At 52.1% G+C, this 23,078-nt stretch overlaps 1 protein-coding gene across 3 annotated transcripts in view; it reads right to left on the bottom strand.

The window, feature by feature from the left end:
* Nucleotides 1-23,078, bottom strand: part of LOC133341430 (ATP-dependent translocase ABCB1-like) — a 49,396-nt gene that overhangs the window by 6,926 nt on the left and 19,392 nt on the right. For all 3 annotated transcript variants that reach the window (XM_061550054.1, XM_061550055.1, XM_061550053.1), the window contains 17 exons: nucleotides 22,502-22,626; nucleotides 21,556-21,736; nucleotides 20,643-20,867; nucleotides 19,130-19,255; nucleotides 17,332-17,535; nucleotides 15,832-16,002; nucleotides 13,731-13,892; nucleotides 11,980-12,198; nucleotides 11,527-11,679; nucleotides 10,995-11,099; nucleotides 10,768-10,845; nucleotides 7,805-7,888; nucleotides 6,722-6,925; nucleotides 5,868-5,968; nucleotides 3,603-3,743; nucleotides 1,840-1,996; nucleotides 1,033-1,230 (listed from right to left, as the gene is read on the bottom strand). In XM_061550054.1, the coding sequence (XP_061406038.1) occupies nucleotides 1,033-1,230; nucleotides 1,840-1,996; nucleotides 3,603-3,743; nucleotides 5,868-5,968; nucleotides 6,722-6,925; nucleotides 7,805-7,888; nucleotides 10,768-10,845; nucleotides 10,995-11,099; nucleotides 11,527-11,679; nucleotides 11,980-12,198; nucleotides 13,731-13,892; nucleotides 15,832-16,002; nucleotides 17,332-17,535; nucleotides 19,130-19,255; nucleotides 20,643-20,867; nucleotides 21,556-21,736; nucleotides 22,502-22,626 (2,634 nt within the window). The remainder of the gene's footprint in view (nucleotides 1-1,032; nucleotides 1,231-1,839; nucleotides 1,997-3,602; nucleotides 3,744-5,867; nucleotides 5,969-6,721; nucleotides 6,926-7,804; nucleotides 7,889-10,767; nucleotides 10,846-10,994; nucleotides 11,100-11,526; nucleotides 11,680-11,979; nucleotides 12,199-13,730; nucleotides 13,893-15,831; nucleotides 16,003-17,331; nucleotides 17,536-19,129; nucleotides 19,256-20,642; nucleotides 20,868-21,555; nucleotides 21,737-22,501; nucleotides 22,627-23,078) is intronic.

The raw sequence follows: 23,078 nt of genomic DNA, 5'->3' as shown, positions 1-23,078 counted from the left end.
CAGCGGCCGAGTGGGCGTGGATAAGTGAAAGTGGGTGGGGCCGAGGGAGAATGAGGGGAATGCCGTTTCACACACAATGCCGTTTCACAATGGTTGAGCCTCATAAACTCGGTAGCTTTATAACACTGGGTACATGGGACTCCTCTGCTTGCGAACGAGTTAGGTTCCAGAGGTCTGCTCGTAGGTGGATTTGTTCGTAAGTCCAAATTTAATCCCGTCGATGCCAAACGTGTTGTACGGCACGTACACTAAACAAGAGGAATGGCTTTAAAAGTTGTATAATCTCATGTAGATGCCACTGCTTCTTCCTGTTCTGCAGATGTAGATGCCACCACCGTCATCTATTGCGCGGCGGTTGAACCTTATACTCTGGGTCCAAACAGCTGCAACTAGAAACACGGACAGGTTTGTTCGTATCTCTGAAAGTTCGTAAGTCGAATGTTCGTAAGTAGAGGAGTCCCTGTGTTCTGTCTCCCCCCCCCCTCCTATCTTCCCCCCTCTCCCCTGCATGCTCAGGATCTCTGTCTGTAAGTTCGTTGTACCACCTCCTCTTCCCCAATCATCCCCGCTCCCCCCCCAATTTAAAAACCCCTTTTCCCCCCACCTCGACCTCCCCCCCCCCGGCCACCGCTATCCCCGGCATTTCCGTAGCATGCTGGTTGTTATTCTTCCCCTACCCTTTTAAATCTTCATCTTCCCGCTAGTGAACGGTCGTCAATGGGGCAGGGCAGCAGCCCCCCCCCCTTTTCCCTTCTTTTCTCTCCCTTTAGCGCGGTTCCGTTACGCCGGAATGGATGACCGCCGAGTTTAGTTTTTGTACCCTGTTACTGGAACTTTTCGGACGTGGCATGCCGGACTCACGTTTTGTCGTAACATCAAAAAAAGCCACAAAACACTGGGTGTTCTGGGTCGCCTGCTCCCCACTGCCCTCCCAAGCTGCCTCTCTCCCTAAGATCCAGGTGGGGGCAGGAGGTGTGTTGGTGACGAACGGCAAGCATTGCGCCACCGAGCCGGACGCGGCGCTGCCCTCACCAGCTGGCCGGCGCTAGAGTCGTAGAAGCGCAGGAGCAGCTGCATGATGGTGCTCTTGCCGCTGCCGCTGGGACCCACCAGGGCCAGGGTCTGGCCCGGGGCCACGCGCAGGCTCACGCCGCGCAGCACCTCGGCGTGCGGCCGCGTCGGGTAGCGGAAGTGCACGCCGCTCAGCTGCAGCTCCCCGTCGAAGGCGTCCTGCGGAACGGCGGGGGACGGGCACGCAGCAAGGGGATGTTGGATATAGGATGTGAGATACGGGGGGGTCCCTCAAATGCACTGCTCATGATTGTTTCCCCGACCGTGGTCGGGCCCTCGTTCGTTCACTCATTTTGAGGGTGCAATAATTCCGGCCTGCTGCATGTTGTTCCTCCGTCCTTTTGATATTCCCACTGATATGTTGGGCTATGAAAGACAACATAAAAAATGCTTACAATAAAAGATACGGGACACAGGAAATTGAATATGGGACACGGGACACAGGACATACTAGAGGTAACAAAGACATTAAACGTGAGGCGTGGGACGGAGGATGTATAAGGGATATTGGACCTGAGGCAGATTGTGACACGTGAGAAGAGGAACATGGGATACAGGACAGAGAATGTGACACGTGACGTGGGAAATCAGCCAAAGAACATTGAACACAGGACAGAAGATGTGGTGACACGGGACACGTAACACAGGCACATGAGACGCGTAATAACGTGATATAGGACGCAGAACGGATGACATAGGTAGAAGCAATGTTCGGTTCCAGGGACCAGGGAAGCATGACACGTGGCGGTGAGGGCCAGCGAGCCTCACCGGCTGGATGCCGCCCTCGCTGTAGCTGTCAATGGCCATCTCGCGCCGCAGCAGGGCCAGGATGCGAGCCGCCGACACCTTGGCTCGGCCGTAGTTGGGCGCCATCGCCATGGCCTGGCCCACCGCCATGGCGCCGAAAATGATGGCACCGAACACCCTGAGGGGACAGTGCGCGTCTGCATCAGCGAGTCCCCTCGCTGCGGGCGACGTCCGCTAGGTTTCCAGTGCGAGCTCCGATTCAACGATTTGCCAGGGCCCCCTGAAGCCAACCGCTTAGATCGAAGACGCTGATGTTACACCGTTGCTTCCTCGTCAAGGGTTTTTTTCCTAAGTCTCTGACGAAATCGAATGAGGACGCCGCGTCACAGCGAGTTCGATCAACACTAATTTGATGAATATGTAATAATTTAATCAAAGGGGGTGATAAAGTACGTGCGTTAAGAAGGCTCGATGACCCACCCCCCCGCCCCCCCCCCCCAAAAAAAAATCCATGGGGACTCCGTGGCAACACTGCAAAAAGCCACCCCTTCTTGTGCCACGGTGAAACGAAAAAAAAACTGGGTTCGAATAAAAGCGAGAGAGGACCAGGGTGATGATGCCCCCAATAGACGCCGTCACTCCAGAAATGTTGATGCGGTCCAGAAGATGGCGATTTGCGACAGAAGATCAACAGGCAGGAACAGAGCTGAGGCAGTGGGTAACCAGGTGGGGGGTCATCCCGGTGAGACGTGTGGACAGGGCCAGATTAAGTTTGAGGAAAGCTCGGGGTTGTTATGGTTTGGGAGTCCCTATTTATTCAGTTCCTTCGACTGTTTTACCATTACCCGCGCCCCGTACCAAACACTCCATTGATATTCTCCCCGCTGATTTCAGTTTTTTTTTTACTGAGATGTATGCGAATTGCCATACAGCTACATTGATAAGTGACAACGAACAGATGTATTTCAATTTTGGCACAAAAGGTTGGCAGTCATACACACGGTGGTACCTTGTTAAATTACTGAGAGCAATGGTGCCCAACTATTCCTGGACGCGTGCGACTACTGTCAGCCCTCTAAAACGTTCTTCTCATGGACCACCACTCGGTTTTGTGAAAAAAAGAAAACACCGCAACAGCTCCGTGGACCACTTCGCGCGTGTGGCCTTGCGGAGCACCAGTGGCCTGCAGACCACATGTTGGGCACAACTGCTCTATAGTGTCGCGGATCAACTGTTAGAAAGTGGAATATAATTATTGAGATCGGGAATGGGGGAAAGATTTTGAGGCCCGGGCATCAAGCTAAAGTAAACTATTTTTATTTTACCAGGTAAGGCCTGCTGAGCAATATAAATATTTTTTATCTGAAGCGACCTGGCCACAAATGATGTGGCTCAATGACGTGGCTGATCACGTGGAAATTTATAGCAGCCAAATAATTGAAATGCACGTTGATTCTAAATTGTGGAAGGAAAACCAGAGGACCTGGAGAAAAATGCACGCAACCACAGGGAGAGAGACATGCAAACTCCAAATATACAGCAGGCGTCAGGGTCGGGATTGAACCCACGACCTCCTGCATACCAGACGGGGTAGTTCACATCTCAGGAACGTAGCGCATCAAAATCGGATGCCCCCCAGCCAGTAGCCCCTAAATGCCGAGCGGCTGCGTTGATCAACCTCCGCGTGCGTGCGAGCGAGCGAGCGTGCGTGTATGCGAGCGAGCGTGTGAGCGTGTGTGCGTGCGAGCGTGTGTGCGAGCGTGCGAGCGTCGATGCAGACTCACTTGTAGACGTCCTGGAAGGTGAGCTCCCTCTGGGCCACGAGGAACCCGCCCAGGCGGAAGACGGCCGCGTACGCGAAGCACAGGATGCCCTGGGTGAAGCCGAAGGTGACGCTGAAGAGGTAGCCCCTGCGCTTCATCACCCTGCGGGCGGCGCGGCGGGGGAGACGGGCGCGCAAAGTTCGCGATCAAAACGGTGGGGGAGGGGGGGGGTTGCAACGTGTGCGAAGTATTCCCTCGTAAAGTCACGTAGAAGGGAAATAATAAAATAATAAAAATAAAACATTATTAAATAATTCTCACGACGTTTCGGCCACAACGCAAGCAGCCGTCCTCAGGTGAAGAACAGGTCTGTCGGAAAGACAGCGTCTGAATGAACACCACTAAGCTTGGCAGCGTATATTTAAGCTGGTGGTGTTCATTCAGACGCTGTCTTTCCGACAGACCTGTTCTTCACCTGAGGACGGCTGCTTGCGTTGTAGCCGAAACGTCGTGAGAATTATTTAATTATGTTTTATTTTTTTATTATTTCCCTTCTACGTGACTTTACCGAAAGAACCAAGAAGATTAATCCCTGCAGTCACAAAAGCTTTAAATCGAAATATTCCCTCGTAATTCACGAACTTGCTAACTGCAATTTTGGCTATCCGCGAATCGCATCTGGAACTCTGCATCGAGAGAAAAAAAAAGAAAGAAAGTGATGATGCGAGCATTATAATTTAAGGTAAGTTCATTTATAAACTATTATTTAATAAATCTTGACTTTAAGCACGTACATGGTTCAAAGAAAATAACAAAAAACTACGACGTTTCGATCACAACACAAGCGATCGTCATCAGGAGGAAAACAGAGGAGCAAAGCTGCTGAGGCAGACTTTTTTTAAGGTTTAAAATGGATGTAGCCCAATGGTCATGAAATGGGCGGAGCTAGTTATGTTAATGTGAGAAATTAGCATGTTAATGTAACTAAGCGACATGTCTCGGACCGTGTTCGTGAGCATAAGGCAGATTTGAAACACGGTAGGACCGACACGTCGGCCGTGGCTGATCATTGTTTTAATGCGGATGGCTCACACGAAATTGTAAGCCCACTGGCTATCAACAAAGATTCGTTCATGAAGCCATCCACATATACAGACACAGACACAATTTCAACGGAGAAGATGGGTACAAACTTAGAATCATTGGAAGGACGTTATTAACGAGTTTTAGTCATAACTGGCTGTGATGTTCCCATCCTGCCACCTTCCGATGTTAGTTGTTATTTTCCGATTTTACATTAACAGGTTCAGTTTCTCACACCAACACAGCCACCTCCGCGCGCCGGTCTCGACGCAGCGGTGGCTCTGCGATCTTCCATTAACATGCTAATCTCTCACATTAACATGCTAATCTCACATGAACATGCTAATCTCTCACATTAACATGCTAATCTCTGACATTAACATGATAATCTCTCACATTAACATGCTAATTTCTCACATTAACATGCTAATCTCTCACATTAACATGCTAATCTCTTACATTAACATGCTAATCTCTCACATTAACATGCTAATCTCTTACATTAACATGCTAATCTCTCACATTAACATCACTAGCCCCACCCACTTCGTTTATTACCCTTGGGCTACACCCATTTTAAACCTTTAAAACAGACTGCTTTTTGCAGCTTTCCCCCTCTGTTTTCCTCCTGATGACGATCGTTTGTGTTATGATCGAAACGCCGTGGTTTTTGTTTATTTAATTTTATTAATTTGAACCTATCTACGTGACTTGACCGAAAGAGGCAAATATTATGATTTAATACTTTAACATTTATTTAATGATAACCAATTGTTATGTTATTATATTTTTTATGTATTTTAAATGTTTGTTTATTTATTTAAGGTAATCCAATAAAAGTTGTTCGTAGGCCACCAGCATTATCCGCGAAATTTGCCATTCACAAGCATCTCTGGAATGCATCCCTCGCGAATAACGAGGAGGTACTGTACATATGTTGAACTTCTTTCGCACCGTACGTAGCGAACCATGCTAAACGGAGGTGCGAAACAAACGTGTCTTCAATTTAGTCTCAAAAGTGCATAGGTGCGAGCGAAGAGTATTCGGTTGCTACAAATTTCCACGCGACAAGCCACTTTGTTGATATACCATTTGTGGCAAAACAGCCACACAGATAGCTCAGTGGGCCTTACCTGGCACAACAAAATAAATTGCTTAGCTTAGTAGTTTCAGAACGAACGGCGGTGGGTCGACGGTCCGCACCTGTACGGCTCCAGGAGGCACTGCTCAAACATCCCGCTGAACTTCTCCTCGAGGCACAGGGACGCCACCGTCCGGATGTTCTGCACGGCCTCGGTGGAGATCTGCGGCGAGTTCACGGCGTCGCTCCGAATCGTCGCTCAAGAACAACAAAGTCGCCCCGACAACGCGACCCGCTTGCACGAGTTCCACCCGCGCTCCCAATTTGGACGAATTATTGTTGTTGCAGTTGCAGTGGTTGCGAGATAAAACTACGCAGGTCTTCGTCGTTGTGTCTTGCAGTGCAGCTCCCCGGTGCATTCTCAGGTTGTGCCGCGTGTTGTTCGGCACCGCGTCCGACGTTTCTGTTTTCCGAAGAGTCTCCCGGAAGCCCGTTAAACATGCCCGACGTTAGGCCAACGTTGGCATGTGGTTGGAACCATTGGACCAACACGTCCCGATTAGCATGGTTGGCTACGTACAGTGCGAAAGAAGTCCAACATACATAATTGTTCACGTGAAATTGTGTCATAAAAATAACAAGGGCTACACAAGTGATGTTTTTTGTTGCGTGCGCACAGCCGTACGAGCAGAGTTTAATTAATTCCCGCTCGAGCGCGCCACCATAGAAATGTGGAATTCCCACCACTGACTTGGGGCTGTAAGAATACAATGAGCAACAGCTCATGCTCATTTGAGAATTCGGTGACAGTCATACATTTAAAATCATCATCATACACACAACCTTGGCCTCACGTTGGCCAAATGTTCCACGTTTCACCAGGGGGCGTCTCGACAATTTAAATGTCACGATTCCACCGCCGTCGCCGCCGCCAGCGCCACCACGTGTCCCTCCTCGCGCCGCGCGGACCGCTCACCTTGCTGGCCTGCTCGTACGCCCGCTTGATGGTGGTGGCCTCGGAGCCCTGCAGGACGCTCTGCACGAGGCCCGCGCCCACCATGAAGGGCATGAAGGCGAGCATGAGCAGCGCCAGCTTCCAGCCCACGAGCAGCGCGATCAGCAGGCCCGTGGCCAGCCCCGAGAAGTTCTGCACCAGCATGCCGGCCCGCCGACCTGTCGCCTGTATGGCACGGCACGGTCAGCCGAAATCCTAGAACGAGCCAAGCTATCGGGAGGCGTCGGCGGCACCTCTGTTTTATAAATTGGAGGGGCCAAGAGAGCGTTGTGATGGCGGTGGACAGGGGTCGTGGGGGAGAAGGGAGGGGGGGAAGGACAGGAGCGTGGGGCTGCGGTGATGCGGCAGATGTTAATTAGGAGCTAATTGGCTTTTACTGCATGGAGGAGCTGTAGCCGAGGGGATGGGATACAACGCAGCTCCTAGGCGAGAGCGTCTCACCCGCACCGAGGGACGATCACTTTTGTAAGCCTGCAGCACATCGCGTATTTTGTTGTTCAATAAACCAAGGCCGTAGCCATGGAGTCAACATTGGGGGGACCAAATCTTCCAGGGTGTCTGGGGGTCCCAACCCAGAAAAATATCTACATTTGAAAAGTCCTTTACTGCCTAAAATATAAAAAAATCACTAACACATGGAATGGACTTTTCTTTTATACAAAGTCTAATAGTGTATTGTATTACATTGCTCTGTTTTTACTTTTTTTACCATTTCTTGTTTCATTGTATGTAATGGCAGAGATTAGGGATTAATAAAGTACAACCATAACCACAATCATATAAACATAAATCTATGCATTGATTTATCTGAAGACAAGTCCAGATATTGTGGCCAAGGTTTTGCAAATTGTTATTTTTATTTGCATAGCAATTATTATTTTTAATAGCAATATATTGGGGGGACATTTTGAGCATATTTGAATATTGGGGGGGATGTTTAATTTTTGTATTACAATTACGGCCTTGCAATAAACAGCAGATGCTATCGTAAGAGTTACGCGTCACATCGTCATCGTCGTCGACAGCGCGACGAGGGAAACTCACCCCCTGGACCTGAGCCGCGTCGGTGGACAGCTGCGCCGTGAGCGCGCCGGTGTTGTTCTTGTGGTTGTCGAACCAGCTGATCTCCTGCAGAGCACATCCCAGCACCAGTACCATCATCAAACACCCCCAGAGGTCGCAAACGGGTTTTGATTCCTTACCCGTACCCGGCCGCACCAGGGTCGCAAACGGGTACCCGTACCCTACCCGATACCCGTACCCTACCCGTACCCGGTACGGGTACCTGATTGCGACCTCTGGGATGAAGCCATGTTGCAGGCGCGGGTGGGTTGATTCTAGGATCTTGAATTGTGAAAAGAGACAAGACGTTGGGAAATGAGTGACAAACGGTGACTCACCAGTGACTCACGGCCTACCCGTACCCGGCCGCACCAGGGTCGCAAACAGGTACCCATACCCGGCCGGGTACGGGTAGCCGGGTATCGGGTAGGGTACGGGTACCCGGTTGCGACCTCTGACCACCCCCCTCCCGCGTCATTCCTTCCAGCCGAGCGGCATAGCTTAGGGACCGTCCATAAATGACGTCACGCGATTTTGGACGATTTTTGACCCCCCTCCTTAGTCACACGGCGTCAATAAAAGTCAGACCCCCCCCTCAAATATGACGTCACAAAGCTCTGCCCCCCCCAAAAAAACATGCTTTAAATCGCTTTAAACTATTGTCATTGTAGTGCGTATTTAATGTGGCGCTGCACTTTGATGTTGTAGGAGAAAACATTTATTAAAAAGTCTATTTAATTAAGTAGAACGTGTTGTCTATATTTATTGAAAGTTGCGCATTTTGATGTGACGTCACATTTCTCAAACCCTCCCCCCTCGTCACACATCGTCACAAATGTCTGACACCCCACCCCCCCCCCCAGGTGCGTGACGTCATTTATGGACGGCCCCTTACCGAGCACGCAGGCGGCACAACTGCCCGAGGGGACTCTCCCCCACGGGGCCGACGAAGAGGTCGGGGAGCCGGGAGCGCTGGCGGTGGGTTGCCTGGGGGCAACGCCCCGGCAGCGCCGGTTTTTTGGGGGCATTGGCGACGGAGGAATATGCCCGGGGGCCGGTAGCCACGAGTTGGGACTCGGCTCGCAAAGCGGGGGGGGGCAGAGGTCGCGAACGGGTTTTGATTCTTTACTCGTACCCGTACCCGACCGCACCAGGGTCGCAAATGGGTACCCGTTCCCTACCCGTACCCTACCCGAAATGAGTGACAAACGGTTACTCACCGGTGACTCACGGCCTACCCGTACCCGTACCCGGCTGCACCAGGGTCGCAAACGGCTACCCGTACCCGGCCGGGTACGGGTAGCCGGGTATCGGGTAGGGTACGGGTATCGGGTACCCCGTTGCGACCTCTGGGGGGGGGGGGAGGCTGCAATTTCCGGATCTGCAGCCGGGCATTGCTCGCCCCACACCACGGTCGGCACGAGGGGGACGCGAGCTCGACCGTACGTGCGTCGAACTTCTTTCGCACCGTACGTAGCTAATCGGGAGGCGCGGTACGATTAAGTAGCCGGAAGGTCAGCGATGAACGAGCGAATGGATGCAATCCAGAAGACATCGCGGCTTTCAAGGACTGGAATCGTGCACGAGATCTCGGCTCCGGGCACTCCGTGGATGTCGCTGCCCCGTCATGGTGGCGTCGCGAGGCACCGCTGGCCACCAGCGTGCGTTGTGGCTCATCGGCGGAGCGAGCGGCTCGCGATGGGAATGTCGCAAGTTCAAACGCTGGTCTGGGTGTTGGCCCTGCCCATCATCCCTCCCGGGTCGATAAAGTGAGTACCTTACCACTTTGTGGAGAAGTCAACAGTGGTTCTCCAATGGAGAGACTCACCCCCACCATAAGAATGTGGAACTTTCTGCCCCTGTCTCGAAGTTATAAGCAAGATTTCTGATCTCCTATAGATTTATATAGCACCTTTTCCCGAGGCATTTTACTACAATTTTCCAATTGTACATAAGATGTTAGTGGTTGTGATAAAGAGTGGGGTTGTTAAGAGTGGTGGTGGAGGAGAACAGGCGAGAGTGGTTAAGGAGGGTTTGGGGTAGTGATAGGGGTAGTGATAGGGGTGGTGATAGGGGTTGGAGTAGTGATAGGGGTAGTGATAGGGGTGGGGGGTAGTGATAGGGGTTGGGTAGGGTTAGTGATAGGTGATAGTGATAGGTGTATTGATAGTGTTTGGAGTAGTGATGGGGTAGTGATAGGGGTAGTGATAGTGTTTGGGCTAGTGATAGGGGTAGTGATAGGGGTTGGGGTAGTGATAGGGGTGGTGATAGGGGTTGGGGTAGTGATAGGGGTAGTGATAGGGGTGGTGATAGGGGTTGGGGTAGTGATAGGGGTAGTGATAGGGGTGGTGATAGGGGTTGGGGTAGTGATAGGAGTTGGGTAGGGGTAGTGATAGGTGTATTGATAGTGTTTGGAGTAGTGATGGGGTAGTGATAGGGGTGGTGATAGGGGTGGTGATAGGGGTTGGGGTAGTGATGGGGTAGTGATAGGGGTGGTGATAGGGGTAGGGTAGTGATGGGGTAGTGATAGGGGTGGTGATAGGGGTAGGGGTAGTGATGGGGTAGTGATGGGCTATTGATAGGGGTGGTGATAGGGGTTGTGATAGTGTTTGGAGTAGTGATGGGCTAGTGATAGGGCTAGTGATAGGGGTAGTGATAGTGTTTGGGCTAGGCCTTGTCGTAGCTGGGGGCGGGGACAGGAAGTAGCAGTAGCAGGATTAGCTCGGGAGATGAGATGGTTGACTACGTATGGTGCGAAAGAAATTCAACATACAAGGGAGGAGATGAGTACCAACGCAATCCTCAAGTTAGTCGGAAACCACTCTGCCTTTTGCAGCAAAGCTCAGGGGCGTGTTCACAGATCACTCTGTGTGTGTGTGGGATGATGCCGATGATGACGACGACCACGACGATGAGCCGTGCGCTCTGTGGTTGTGGGGTCGCACCTGTCTGACCATCGCTTTGAAGCTCCGCTCACGGAGCCTCCGCGTCAGCACCTCGCCGGACTTCCCAAACGTGTAGCCCTGTGGGGCGCAGCACACCGAACCGCCCGGCCGTTATGATTAAATATCCTGAGTTCGATTCCCGGCCACGGCATATTGCCAGGTGAGCGATAATATCAAATCTCCCGCTCCGTCAGCACATGTACAATGCGCGAACGCATGCTTCCTACCTGTATGGTGTTCACCACTAAGGCTGACCCTCCGATGGCGATGAACATGAGGCACCAGAAGACCGATGTCTCCCTCTGCTCCTCTTCTGTGGGCAGCGTGAACGTCTGAGGGCGCAGGCGGACAACATGAGAACGCGGCTCGCTCATCACCTGGTCAACAAAGTGTCCATCCGGCCCGCTGGTGGCACAGCGGCGGTCGAGCGAGCGGCTCGCAATTTGGAAACTTCCGAGATGTTGACTACCTCGCCTGGTGTACAGGAGGTCGTGGGTTTGATCCCGACCCTGACGCCTGCTGTATATGAGGAGTTTGTGGAATCTCTCTCCCCGTGGTCGTGTGGATTTTTCTCCGGGTCCTCCGGTTTTTTCCCTCCACATTTAGAAACATGACGACAGTGATGACGATGGCTGCTACTGCAGCCAAATACTCTAAATGCATCCAGCAGTAGATTGATAATGGCTGCTGCTGCTGCTTCTGCCGCTGCTGATGATGATCTCAACGGTGTGATTACCGAGGCGCGCGCTGTAGCCTCACCCCGATCAGCTCGGCGAAGATGATGGCGAAGACCGGCTGGATGGCGCCGTTCACCGCGGCCACCATGATGCCCAGCAGGATGTACGGCCACTCGGGGGCGTTGAGCCTCAGCATCTGCAGGAAAGAGATCCCTCGCGCCGCCTTCTTCTCGTCCTGTCAAGAAAAACCGCCATCATCACAGTCGTCATCACTGACGTCATCACAGTCGTCATCGCAGTCGTCATCGCAGTCATCATCACAATCGTCATCGCAGTCGTCATCATAGCCGTCATTGTAGCCGTCGTCATCGATATCACCGCCATCACGCTCGCCGGCATCGTTCGTCGCACCTCCGATTAGCGCGGCTGGCGTAGCCGAGCGTGCGATTTGCAATCGTAGTACGACTGGGAGATAACAGAACAGAGATCTGCGTCCCGTCCCTCAGAGCATCAACAGCACGGCTGAGTCACCAACCTCATCCTCCTTCTGCTCCTCCTCGTCGTTGCCATCTCGAGCCGCCACCGTGAGCTCCTCAATCCCCTCGCCATCGTCCGGTGAAGCCCCCTTGTCCGTGCGAGCGACGGGCACGGGGATGTACGTGAGCGCCGGGCGGTCGCCGGGACCCTCTTCCGCGCCCGCATCGCGATTCTCACGCGGCGGCTCAGCGACTCCGACCGCGTCCTTCCCGCTCGACTACGAACGTCAATGGTAAGCACAGATCATCGTCAGTGTCGTCGTCATCGTCATCGGGTTCGATGTGTCCACTGCCGGACTAAGGTCTCTGCGAGACGTCACCATCCGCCACGGTCCTGCGATGCGGAAATGCTTCGAGCCGCAGCTCGCGAGTTGGATTCACCGCTCCATCTCCGCAGTGGAAGTACTCTCGGGAGGGTCCCCTCCCCTTGATCGACATTCTGGCATCAGGCTTCTATCTCAGCCGGTGATGTGTCCTGCCAATCACTGGACATGGGAGCTTTTTATTTTTTGTTACCACGTCTCACCGTGCTGGTAAATGTGGGTTTAGGGAGGGGAGGTCGCGGAAAGGACCGACTCGTCGATTTAACCGAGCTGTGAAGTTCTTGGCTTCGTGTATACGTTATAGGGAGGTAGAGGGAGGGGGGAGAGAGGAAGGGAAACAAGGGAGGGAGAGGGGGGGAGCGAGCGGAAGGACCAACTCATCGGCTTATCTGAGCTGTGAAGTTGTTGGGTTCAAACTTGATTTGGCGCTTTCGTGACTGCAGCAATTACTCTTTGGTTCTTTCGGTAAAGTCACGTAGTAAGAGAAAATAATAAATTAAATAACAGCATACGACGTTTCGATTGCAACACAAGCAATCATCATCAGGTACAAATGAAAGAGAAAACAAAACCTAGTAAACTTAGAAATACAATACAACACAGAGAGTCGGCTAACATAACAGTCAACACCCTATCTGTGTTGATTACGCTCTTCCAAAGATTGCTAAATTTAAGAGAGAGATTAAACACAGAACAGGAGACACATAGACAGACACGTAAGCAGAGAGAGATAACACAGAGACAAAGATCCCCCGTATAGCCTTAACAGACTGTAGGGGCAAGTGCTATTAGCGAGCACCTATGAAGGCCGGAACGGTACACGAACGAGGGGGTGGGTGGCCAGCACCACGCCCGACCGCCTTTGTCTCCCCAATGGCGATGTTTACACACCGCACCAGGTACTCATTTAAGGCTGAGTCGACCTAGGAGAGGCCCAGGACCGGTTCAGATAATCGTCACTGGTGTTAGCCGTGAGCGGGAATCGAACCCGGGTCGCCAGGTTCATAGCGCAGCGCGCTAACCGCTACACTACCGCTCCCCATATAACACAGAGACACACGGAGAGAGACAAACACATAGGCACACAGAGAAACGATGCTTCTGTGTCGAGGCCTTGTTGGGTTCGTCTATAAGTAAATCATGTATTTAGAGCAATGGTTCTTAACCTTTTTGGAGGTACTGAACCCCACCAGTTTCATATGCGCATTCACCGAACCCTTCTTAATTGGCAAAATAAAATATGATTTTTTGAAATTCAAAACATAGGTATATGTTTTACTGGTGCACAATCATATGAGTCGGGTGTGTGTCTTAACCTCCGCCGAACCCCTGAGACTGACTCACCGAACCCCTGGGGTTCGATCGAACCCAGGTTAAGAACCACTGAATTTTAGAGGGAGAGGGAGTGGGGGAGGGGGGGGGCACACCTGTGCCTGGGTGAGGTTGAAGTAGATCCCCCGGCGCTGCAGCAGCTCCTCGTGGCTGCCCATCTCGGCCACGGCGCCGCCCTCCAGCACGGCGATGGTGTCGGCGCTCTGCACCGTGGAGAGGCGGTGAGCGATCACCAGCGTGGTGCGGCCGCGGCGAGCCTGTGTGCACGCACGACGGGCGGTCGGTCGGTCAGCATCGGCCGTCCCATAAAAGATTCGAACTTTCGATGTAAAGCTTTGCGTGACCGCAGGGATCCATCTGCTTGGTTCTTTCGGTAAAGTCACGTGGAAGGGAGATAATAAAATTATAAAAATAAAACATGATAAAATACAATTCTCACGACGTTTCGGCCACAACGCAAGCAGCCGTCCTCAGGTGAAGAACAGGTCTGTCGGAAAGACAGCGTCTTTGTATTTTATTATGTTTTATTTTTATTATTTAATTATTTCCGAAAGAACCAAGAAGATTCGAACTATTAGCAGCGTTGAAGCTGTCGGGGCAAAGTGTGTCCGCTGATTTGCAAAGTGTCCTGTTTTGCTTCGGACCGGGTCCCCAAATTTTAGGCAATGCTTTTGATCAATTTGGTCAGTAAAATTTTTTTTTTTATATAAAAAGGATACGTCCCCATAACAACGCAACTTTGCACTCGAGTTTTGGTCATATTGGATCATCTTTACGAGAGTTATCGCGTGTGTCCCACCACCCCTCCGCTGTAACGGATGTACAGACAGAGCTAATGCCTAAACTTTTTAATTGCAGTTGTTCAGTATTGCGAAGTAGAAACGATGGAAACGAAACGGTAAACACGGGACGAAAAAACTATCGCACCGTGAATCAGATCACAACCCGGCAGGTCGTGAAAACTCAGGCAAGTTGCGTTGAGGCCGAATCGCCATAATACTATCGGCGACGATTTTGCATTGCGGCATTTCAAGCAGGAACCAAAGCCGATTGCAACTCTAACAGCGCCTTCTTGGTTCTTTCGGTAAAGTCACGTAGAATGGAAATAATAAAATAATAAAAATAAAACATAATAAAACAATTCTCACGACGTTTCGGCCACAATGCAAGCAGCCGTCCTCAGGTGAAGAACAGGTCTGTCCAGAACAACAATAACATTGCTTTTATTATGTTGAATTTTTATTACTTTATTATTTCCATTCTACGTGACTTTACCGAAAGAACCAAGAAGATGAATCCCTGCAGTCACGAAAGCTTTAAATCGAAATCTAATAGCGCCATCCGTCGTTGGCGCGCCGGACGTTTTGGGGTCCTTGGGGGCTGTGCCCGACAAAGTGGGCGACGTGCCCAGTCAAGGGGCAAGGAGGTCGAGGTCAAGGAGGTCGAGGTCAAGGGGGTCGAGGGCAAGGAGGTCGAGGTCAAGGAGGTCGAGGTCAAGGGGGTCGAGGGCAAGGAGGTCGAGGTCAAGGAGGTCGAGGTCAAGGAGGTCGAGGTCAAGGAGGTCGAGGTCAAGGGGGTCGAGGTAAAGGGGTCGAGGGCAAGGGGGTCGAGGTCAAGGAGGTCGAGGTCAAGGAGGTCGAGGTCAAGGAGGTCGAGGGCAAGGAGGTCGAGGTCAAGGGGGTCGAGGGCAAGGAGGTCGAGGGCAAGGGGGTCGAGGTCAAGGGGTCGAGGGCAAGGAGGTCGAGGGCAAGGAGGTCGAGGTCAAGGGGGTCGAGGTCAAGGGGGTCGAGGGCAAGGAGGTCGAGGTCAAGGGGGTCGAGGTCAAGGGGGTCGAGGGCAAGGAGGTCGAGGGCAAGGAGGTCGAGGTCAAGGAGGTCGAGGTCAAGGGGGTCGAGGTCAAGGAGGTCGAGGTCAAGGAGGTCGAGGTCAAGGGGGTCGAGGTCAAGGGGGTCGAGGTCAAGGGGTCGAGGGCAAGGAGGTCGAGGGCAAGGAGGTCGAGGTCAAGGGGGTCGAGGTCAAGGGGGTCGAGGGCAAGGAGGTCGAGGTCAAGGGGGTCGAGGTCAAGGGGGTCGAGAGCAAGGGGTCGAGGTCAAGGGGGTCGAGGTCAAGGGGTCGAGGGCAAGGAGGTCGAGGTCAAGGAGGTCGAGGTCAAGGAGGTCGAGGGCAAGGAGGTCGAGGGCAAGGCGGGTGTTGTACCCGGTCGAGGGCGGCCTGCACAATGCCCTCACTGGCCGTGTCGAGCGCCGACGTAGCCTCGTCCAGCACGAGCACGCGCGGGTCCCGCACGAGCGCGCGCGCGATGGCGATGCGCTGCTTCTGCCCGCCGCTCAGCTGCGTCCCGCGCTCCCCCACCGGCGTCTCGAACCCCTGAACGGCAAAACGAGCATGTCAAAGCCATCGCAATCATCGTCATTAATATCGTCATCATCGTCATCGCCATCATCGCCATCGTCATCATCAAAATCGTCAACACCGTCATCGTCATCACCATCGTCATTATCATCAACGAGTACGGTATTCCCTCGTTCTTCACGAACTTGCTATCCGCAATTTTGGCTACTCTCAAATCGCATCTGAAACTGCACAGACTACATCAAGAGAGAGAGAAAGAGATGAAGAAAGTGACGAGATAAAGTGCTACCGTCTCCCACGGCTACGCAACATTGGCAGTCCCTATGCCAAGCACCTGCACGCGATTGTTCCAGGCTGTGTCTGACACTCCGTCGTTCATCTTGACTACTTTCATGAACAGTCAATGTGAGATCTATCTAACCAGTGGCATTTTACATCATTGCTTCTCATTATTATTGCTCATAATAAAGGTTTTTGGGTTAGACCGTGTTATTTATAAATGTGTCGCAATCCCCCACCACCCGACACGGCCAATCAGTAAAAAAAATTCACTACTTTAGCCCACCGGTGTGTTGAAGAGTGAATCCACAACATTTACAATTTTTAGTACGACGTTTTGCTGGTAATGACATCCAGCATCATCGTCAAAACGCCTCGCAGATCCTACTACAGTCTGTTCTGCTGTGGTGTGTGTGGATTTCATCACGCGAATTGGATACGACGCAATGAATGAGGGAACACATTTTTGTTATAACACGGATGCGAATTGAATATAACGTGATCGAGCCAACGTAACTACGGCGCGTGAGTAGGAGTAAGCGGCCGTACGGCTGCCTTGGCGTGGCATCACACAAGGCAGTGGGATGCTGCTGGATTCTTCAAGATGCTACCCACACGCCTCGGTCTTTGTTCGGCCTGCGTACGCATCTCACGTGTTATCACGGACTGTGCTTTGCATTACATATTCTTCATTACATCGCAATTTTTCCATAACGTGGTGTTCTTCAGGAACGCAAGCTACCACCGCGTTACAGACTGCATCGATAGCTATTCTCGTAACCCTCCACCACCCGACACGGCCAATCAGCAAAAAAAGTGTCACGTTGACAAAAGACAAATAGTACACTGCTTTAGCCCACCGGTGTGTTGAAGAGTGAAACCACAACATTTACAAAAAAAAAATTGTAAATGTTGTGGTTCCACTCTTCAACACACCGGTGGGCTAAAGTAGTGAACTATTTGTCTTTTGTCAACGTGACACTTTTTTTGATAGCTATTCTCGATTGTCACGATTCCCCGCCGGAGTCCGAGCGGTGGCGGCAGCGGCGGCAGCGGCGGCATCACCTCCGGCAGCGCCGCGATGAAGTCGTAGGCGTAGGCCTCGCGCGCCGCTCGCTCCACGTCGCCGCGGCTCACGCCCTCGCGCCCGTACGCGATGTTCTCGGCGATGGAGCAGCCGAAGAGCACCGGCTCCTGCGACACGACCGCCACTCGCTCCCGCAGCCAGTGCACGTTCAGCTCCCGCACGTCCTCGCCGTCCAGCAGGACCTGGGGGCCGCCCCGTCGCGCAAACGGCGAGTCAAGCGGCGGCGGACGCAGCGACGCTCGGACCACGTGTGGGCCAGGGCAGTTTTTTTTATTTTTTACCAAGGACATGTTGATCAATTTGCCAGGCATGGAAAGTCTGCAACAGCTTAATTGTGTATTTATTCAGAGATATGTCAAGCAGTGTGAGGGAACAAAGGTGAAATGTTTTGATCTGCAGTGAGGTGATGGACAAGTTTTTCACGGCCCTCAGATCTGTGGGGGCCTCAATAAGAGCTCAAGGGGCACCAGACGGGGCCTCATCCAGCATATGGTCCCTGGCCTCCAAAATGCTCTTCATGGCCCCTGGTTTTGTCTAAATGTCCGTCTCAGGACGATTTGCTCATTTTCACACGAAAAAACTCCCTAACCAATCGCTAGGAAATCATTCACATGAGCGAAATTGTAAAATGAATACTCTCAAAACATTATTATTTTCTCTATGCTGCATACCCAAGCAATCACTGCACGCGTGTTAGAACACATGTGCACATGTGTTTGCACACGTGCCTACAGCATTACAAACCTGTCCCTTTATGGCTCCCTTAATAAAATGGCTTTGCCAGCTTGTTTAATGTAATTGGTGGTGGTGCACTCCCTCAACGGAGAAACAGCAAAACTACACAAACTCCTTGTCCCTTGAAGCCCTCTCATCGTGGCAAGCAGAGCTCAATATTGGCATTTAGCTCCTGAACATATTTCCACATGCACGAAGAGTGATAGTGGCGGCAGTGGTGATGGTGGTGATGGCGGTGGTGATGGCGGTGGTCATGGTGGTGGCGGCGGTGGCGGTGGGGGTGACGGTGGTGATGGTGATTGTGGTGGTGATAGTGGTGGCAGTGGTGATGGTGGTGATGGTGGTGGCGGTGGGGGTGATGGTGGTGATGGTGATTGTGGTGGTGATAGTGGTGGCAGTGGTGATGGTGGTGATGGTGGTGATGATGGCGGTGGTGATGGTGGTGGCGGCGGTGATGGTGGTGATGGTGATTGTGGTGGTGATAGTGGTGGCAGTGGTGATGGTGGTGATGGCGGTGGTGATGGTGGTGGCGGCGGTGGCGGTGGGGGTGATGGTGGTGATGGTGATTGTGGTGGTGATAGTGGTGGCGGTGGTGATAGTGGTGGCAGTGGTGATGGTGGTGGTGATGGCGGTGGTGATGGTGGTGGCGGCGGTGGCGGTGATGGTGGTGATGGTGATTGTGGTGGTGATAGTGGTGGCAGTGGTGGCGGTGATGGTGGTGGTGATGGAGATTGTGGTGGCGATGGTCATGTCGGTGGTGATAGTGGTGGCAGTGGTGGCGGTGATGGTGGTGGTGATGGAGATTGTGGTGGCGATGGTCATGTCGGTGGTGATGGTGGTGGTGATGGAGATTGTGGTGGCGATGGTCATGTCGGTGGTGATAGTGGTGGCAGTGGTGGCGGTGATGGTGGTGGTGATGGAGATTGTGGTGGCGATGGTCATGTCGGTGGTGATGGTGGTGGTGATGGAGATTGTGGTGGCGATGGTCATGTCGGTGGTGATAGCGGTGGAGGTGGTGCCCGTGGTGGGGGCAGCTCTCACCTGCCCCTCCTGGGGATCATAGAGTCTCTGCAGCAGCTGCACGCAGGTGCTCTTCCCGCAGCCGCTGGGCCCCACCAGCGCCACCGTCTGTCCCGGCCGCACCTCCAAATCCAGCCCATTCAGAACCTGACACCAGCCGCAGTCGTCTTAGAGAAACCTCAGACTCGTTTGACCATACTTCACCATGTGGGACCCTTTTGCCAGTATAAAAAGTGATGAAGAAACAAGAATAGGCGTTAAATTTTGACTTGAAACTTTCGTGACTGCAGGAATTCATATTCTTTGGTTCTTTCGGTAAAGTCACGTAGAAGGGAAATTATAAAATAATTAAAATATGACATAATAAAACACAAATAAAATAAAAATAAAATAGCTTTTATTATATTTAAATATATATTTTATTATTTCCCTTCTAGGTGACTTTACCGAAAGAACCAAGAATAATAAAGTCAATAAAAAAAAATTAAGAAAAAATAAAAATAAAAAACAGGACGTTTCGATCCCTTGTGTTGCCATAGAAACGTTGTGTTTTTTATTTGTATTATATATTTTTTTGCATTCACTTTGTTATTATTTTTCTATCTACGTGACTTTACCGAAAGAACCAAAGAATTAGAATAGGCGTTTACCCATTTCTGGCAATAAAACAGGAGGTGTTCAAAGACAAAATCGATATACCTATTTCAAGGCATTGAGTCTGCATCAACCACACATATTTGCGGCAAAACATGCAAAACAAAGACGCTCTGATAATATACGCATCTTAACACCAGTGTTATCTTCAGAAAGGGCAAACCCTATTGTTATCATCCATCATGCTTCACCACTCTGGTCGATGAGGGTTAGTGATTGGGGAGCGTGGGGGGGGCACGGTGGGGCGGGGGTTTGGAGAAGTCATCGTAGCCATGATCGGCAAGTGAGTTTGGGTCACAGAGTTCACTGTGACTCGCTCAGTGGCACGCATTTCAGTGTCTCTGGAGGAGTCAATGAACTGTGGAATTGACCCCTGACCGGAGTTCGAACTTGTGGCTTCATGATTAAGGGCCCCAATGCTCTTACCACAGTGCCACAAATTCCGAATGTATTATTTGGTAGATGTAGTGTTTCATCATCGTCGTTGAATCCGTCTATCTTACCTGCTGTCATATGGATGAGAAACATGGACACTGACAAAGAAAATGGAACTAATGTACTATGAAGAGTGGAGAGGATGTACGATTGGAATGACACGAGAGACAGGAAGAGGAACACGTGGTCTAAACCACCCACTCCACCCCAAACCACCCACTCCACCCCAAACCACCCACTCCACCCCAAACCACCCACCCACCCCAAACCACCCACTCCACCCCGAACCACCCACCCACCCACTCCAAACCACCCCACACACCATTGCCCCCGCACCTTATTGTCCTTCCTCCTCACCTCCGATGAGCACGGTTGGCTACGTATGGTGCTAAAGAAGTTCAACATGAATACATTCACCCACCCCAAGCCACCCCGGCCGTCGCACCTGCACGTCGGGGCGAGTCGGGTAGCTGAACTTGAGAGCCCTGAAGCGGATGTGCCCCTGGGTGGACGAGGGCCGGCGCCCCGAGTCGGCGGCGCTGTCGATGGCCGGCGTGCGCTTGATTATAGCCAGCACGGGAGTGGCGGCGGCGCGCGCCGTCGAGATGTACTCCATCTGGCTGGCGGCCTCCCCCAGCGAGGACGCACCGATCAGCACCGAGAAGAACACCTGAGTCGACACACAGCGCGGGGGGGGGGAGGGAGGCCGGAAAAGGATTAAAAAAAAACAACCGCTGGTGACCATGGGCACTCGCCGCTACAAACGCCCGTGGTTGACGCTTTTGGTGGCACATTGGCGTTTCTCGAGTGGATTGCGAGGCCGGATCGGCGTGGAAAATCCTGACCTGTGGTGCCGAATTCACGGCCCAACTCGACTTGAATAGCGGCGTACGTGGAAAGGCGCAACCCTGGTTCGGGCTCAGGGTTACGGTTCGAGTTTATTTTGTTTAGGCAAGTGGGAACTTGAGCAACCAGGATACAGAGTCTCGTTTATGAGAGGGATTTGGGCTCACCAACTTGACAAAAACCAAGCAAATAAAAAAATTCGTCACCTCTTAAAAACTGCGGCGTGTTTCTTCGGGGAGAGTACACTTATACTCGTGAAACCCAGACAAAGTGTTGTTTCACATCTGTGTGTGTGCCGCAGTGAAACCAGGCACAAGAGCGTTGCGCACACACGGGGCGAGTACAGCGGCGTAGCGTGGCTTGCACGGGCCCCCCGATGCCGGAAATGAAATGGGCCCCCCCCACCCCGCTGTCCAATTTCGCCGTCTACGTGGCCCAGCGACTGCGCACTCTCCCGGCCCTGCACGCTCGACAACCACGGCGGCACTTGGGGGTCGAGCGGCTCGGCTCACCGTGATGAGCGTGCCAACCGTGTAGTCGTCGCTGTTTGGGTCCAGCACCAGCGTGGTGCCGTACCAGAACGCCAGGCCGTACGTTCCGTACACAACCAGCATCGTCATCCCGATGCCGAAGCCGTTGATGAGGCTCTTGCGCAGCCCCATCTTGCTCGCCGGCGCCAGGCTCCGGCTGTACCTGTGGCGGGATGGGCGGGGATGGGAGCGACGCTTTAGTGGGGAACAAGCATAACCCGCAATAACAAAGTTTTTCACTATAAATCCTTTATATGCGTGGCGGCTAGAGTCCTCTCGTCCTCTGGCTTGAGATGGCTGCCACCTATGGGTCAGATGATTACATTGCACCATTAAGCAATTGGTAAGTAAATATAATATTTTTGTCCTAAAAAGTGTAAAATTTTGGAAAGAAATTTTAACGAACATTAATTGTCACGCACAACGAGTCTGTGTGGAAAATGTCAGCTCGATTGGATCACGGGAGATTAAACTGGGTCTCAATGTCGAGTGAGGTGAGTGTTTCAGCCCAGTTACCGATGACTGCACGCAAAAAAACATCAAATTAAATTTGGCGATGCTCTCAAATGGGATAAACTGCAGCTCTGAAACTTAAAATACGTCTTCATGGCGAACGTGACTCAAGGTGGCAGGGTGCGAGAAAATCTGCTGCCCTCTACTCTGTGGACCAGGGATCAATTGAAGGGATCTCAGAGATAGCTCTGTGATATCCGCTTCTGTGGGCCGTTCTCAAACGCGAAGGGTTGCACTTCCTCCGCAAGAGACCCCAATGGATTCACCTCATGACATGACACCGATAACACAATCGCGATAAAATTAAGAGAAACGTTTTTGCGAAAAAGATAGCACAGTACAGATAACGAATGCAGTCAGATATTCTATAAAGATGTTCGCCGTAATTTGACAACTCCAACGATGCATCTCTCACCGCTCCACCTCCCGCGCCTCCCCTCCGAACGCCACGACGGTGCGGATGTTGGAGAGAACCTCGCTTGCGATGGCTCCCGCCTGCCCGTACGCCGCCAGCTCCTTCCTGCTCAACGCCGTCGACGCCTGCAGCGCGCCGTTGAGACAGGATGGGACGGGATGAGATGGGGTGAGACGGGATAGGAAAGGATGGGACGGGATGAGATTACATGGGATTGGACGGGATGAGATGGAATAGGATCAGATGGGATGAAATGGGATTGGACGGGATGGGATGAGAGGGGATGAGATGGGATGAGAGGGGATGAGAATGGACGGGATGGGATGAGGGCCGCCAAACATTTGAAACGGTTGGGGTTTTGACAGCATGATGGGGGTGTTTTCACATTTGTGTATTGTCGGCGGCCCCATGTCAGGGTCTGCACTAAAGCCCACCGGGGGCCGCCGGTGGCCCACGTGCCTTTCAACGAAGAACACTGATGTAGTGCAATAGAATAAAATAATGCTCAACTCTTTTCCGATTCACTGGAAGATGAAGGCCTCCGCATTCCGTGTCAATCATAAGCATTGCTCGACCA

The sequence above is a fragment of the Lethenteron reissneri genome, chromosome 11, assembly GCF_015708825.2.
Source record: "Lethenteron reissneri isolate LAM-NWPU_2019-01 chromosome 11, ASM1570882v1, whole genome shotgun sequence".
Classification (NCBI taxonomy): Eukaryota; Metazoa; Chordata; class Hyperoartia; order Petromyzontiformes; family Petromyzontidae; genus Lethenteron; species Lethenteron reissneri.
This window is presented reverse-complemented; position numbering and strand designations above follow the sequence as displayed.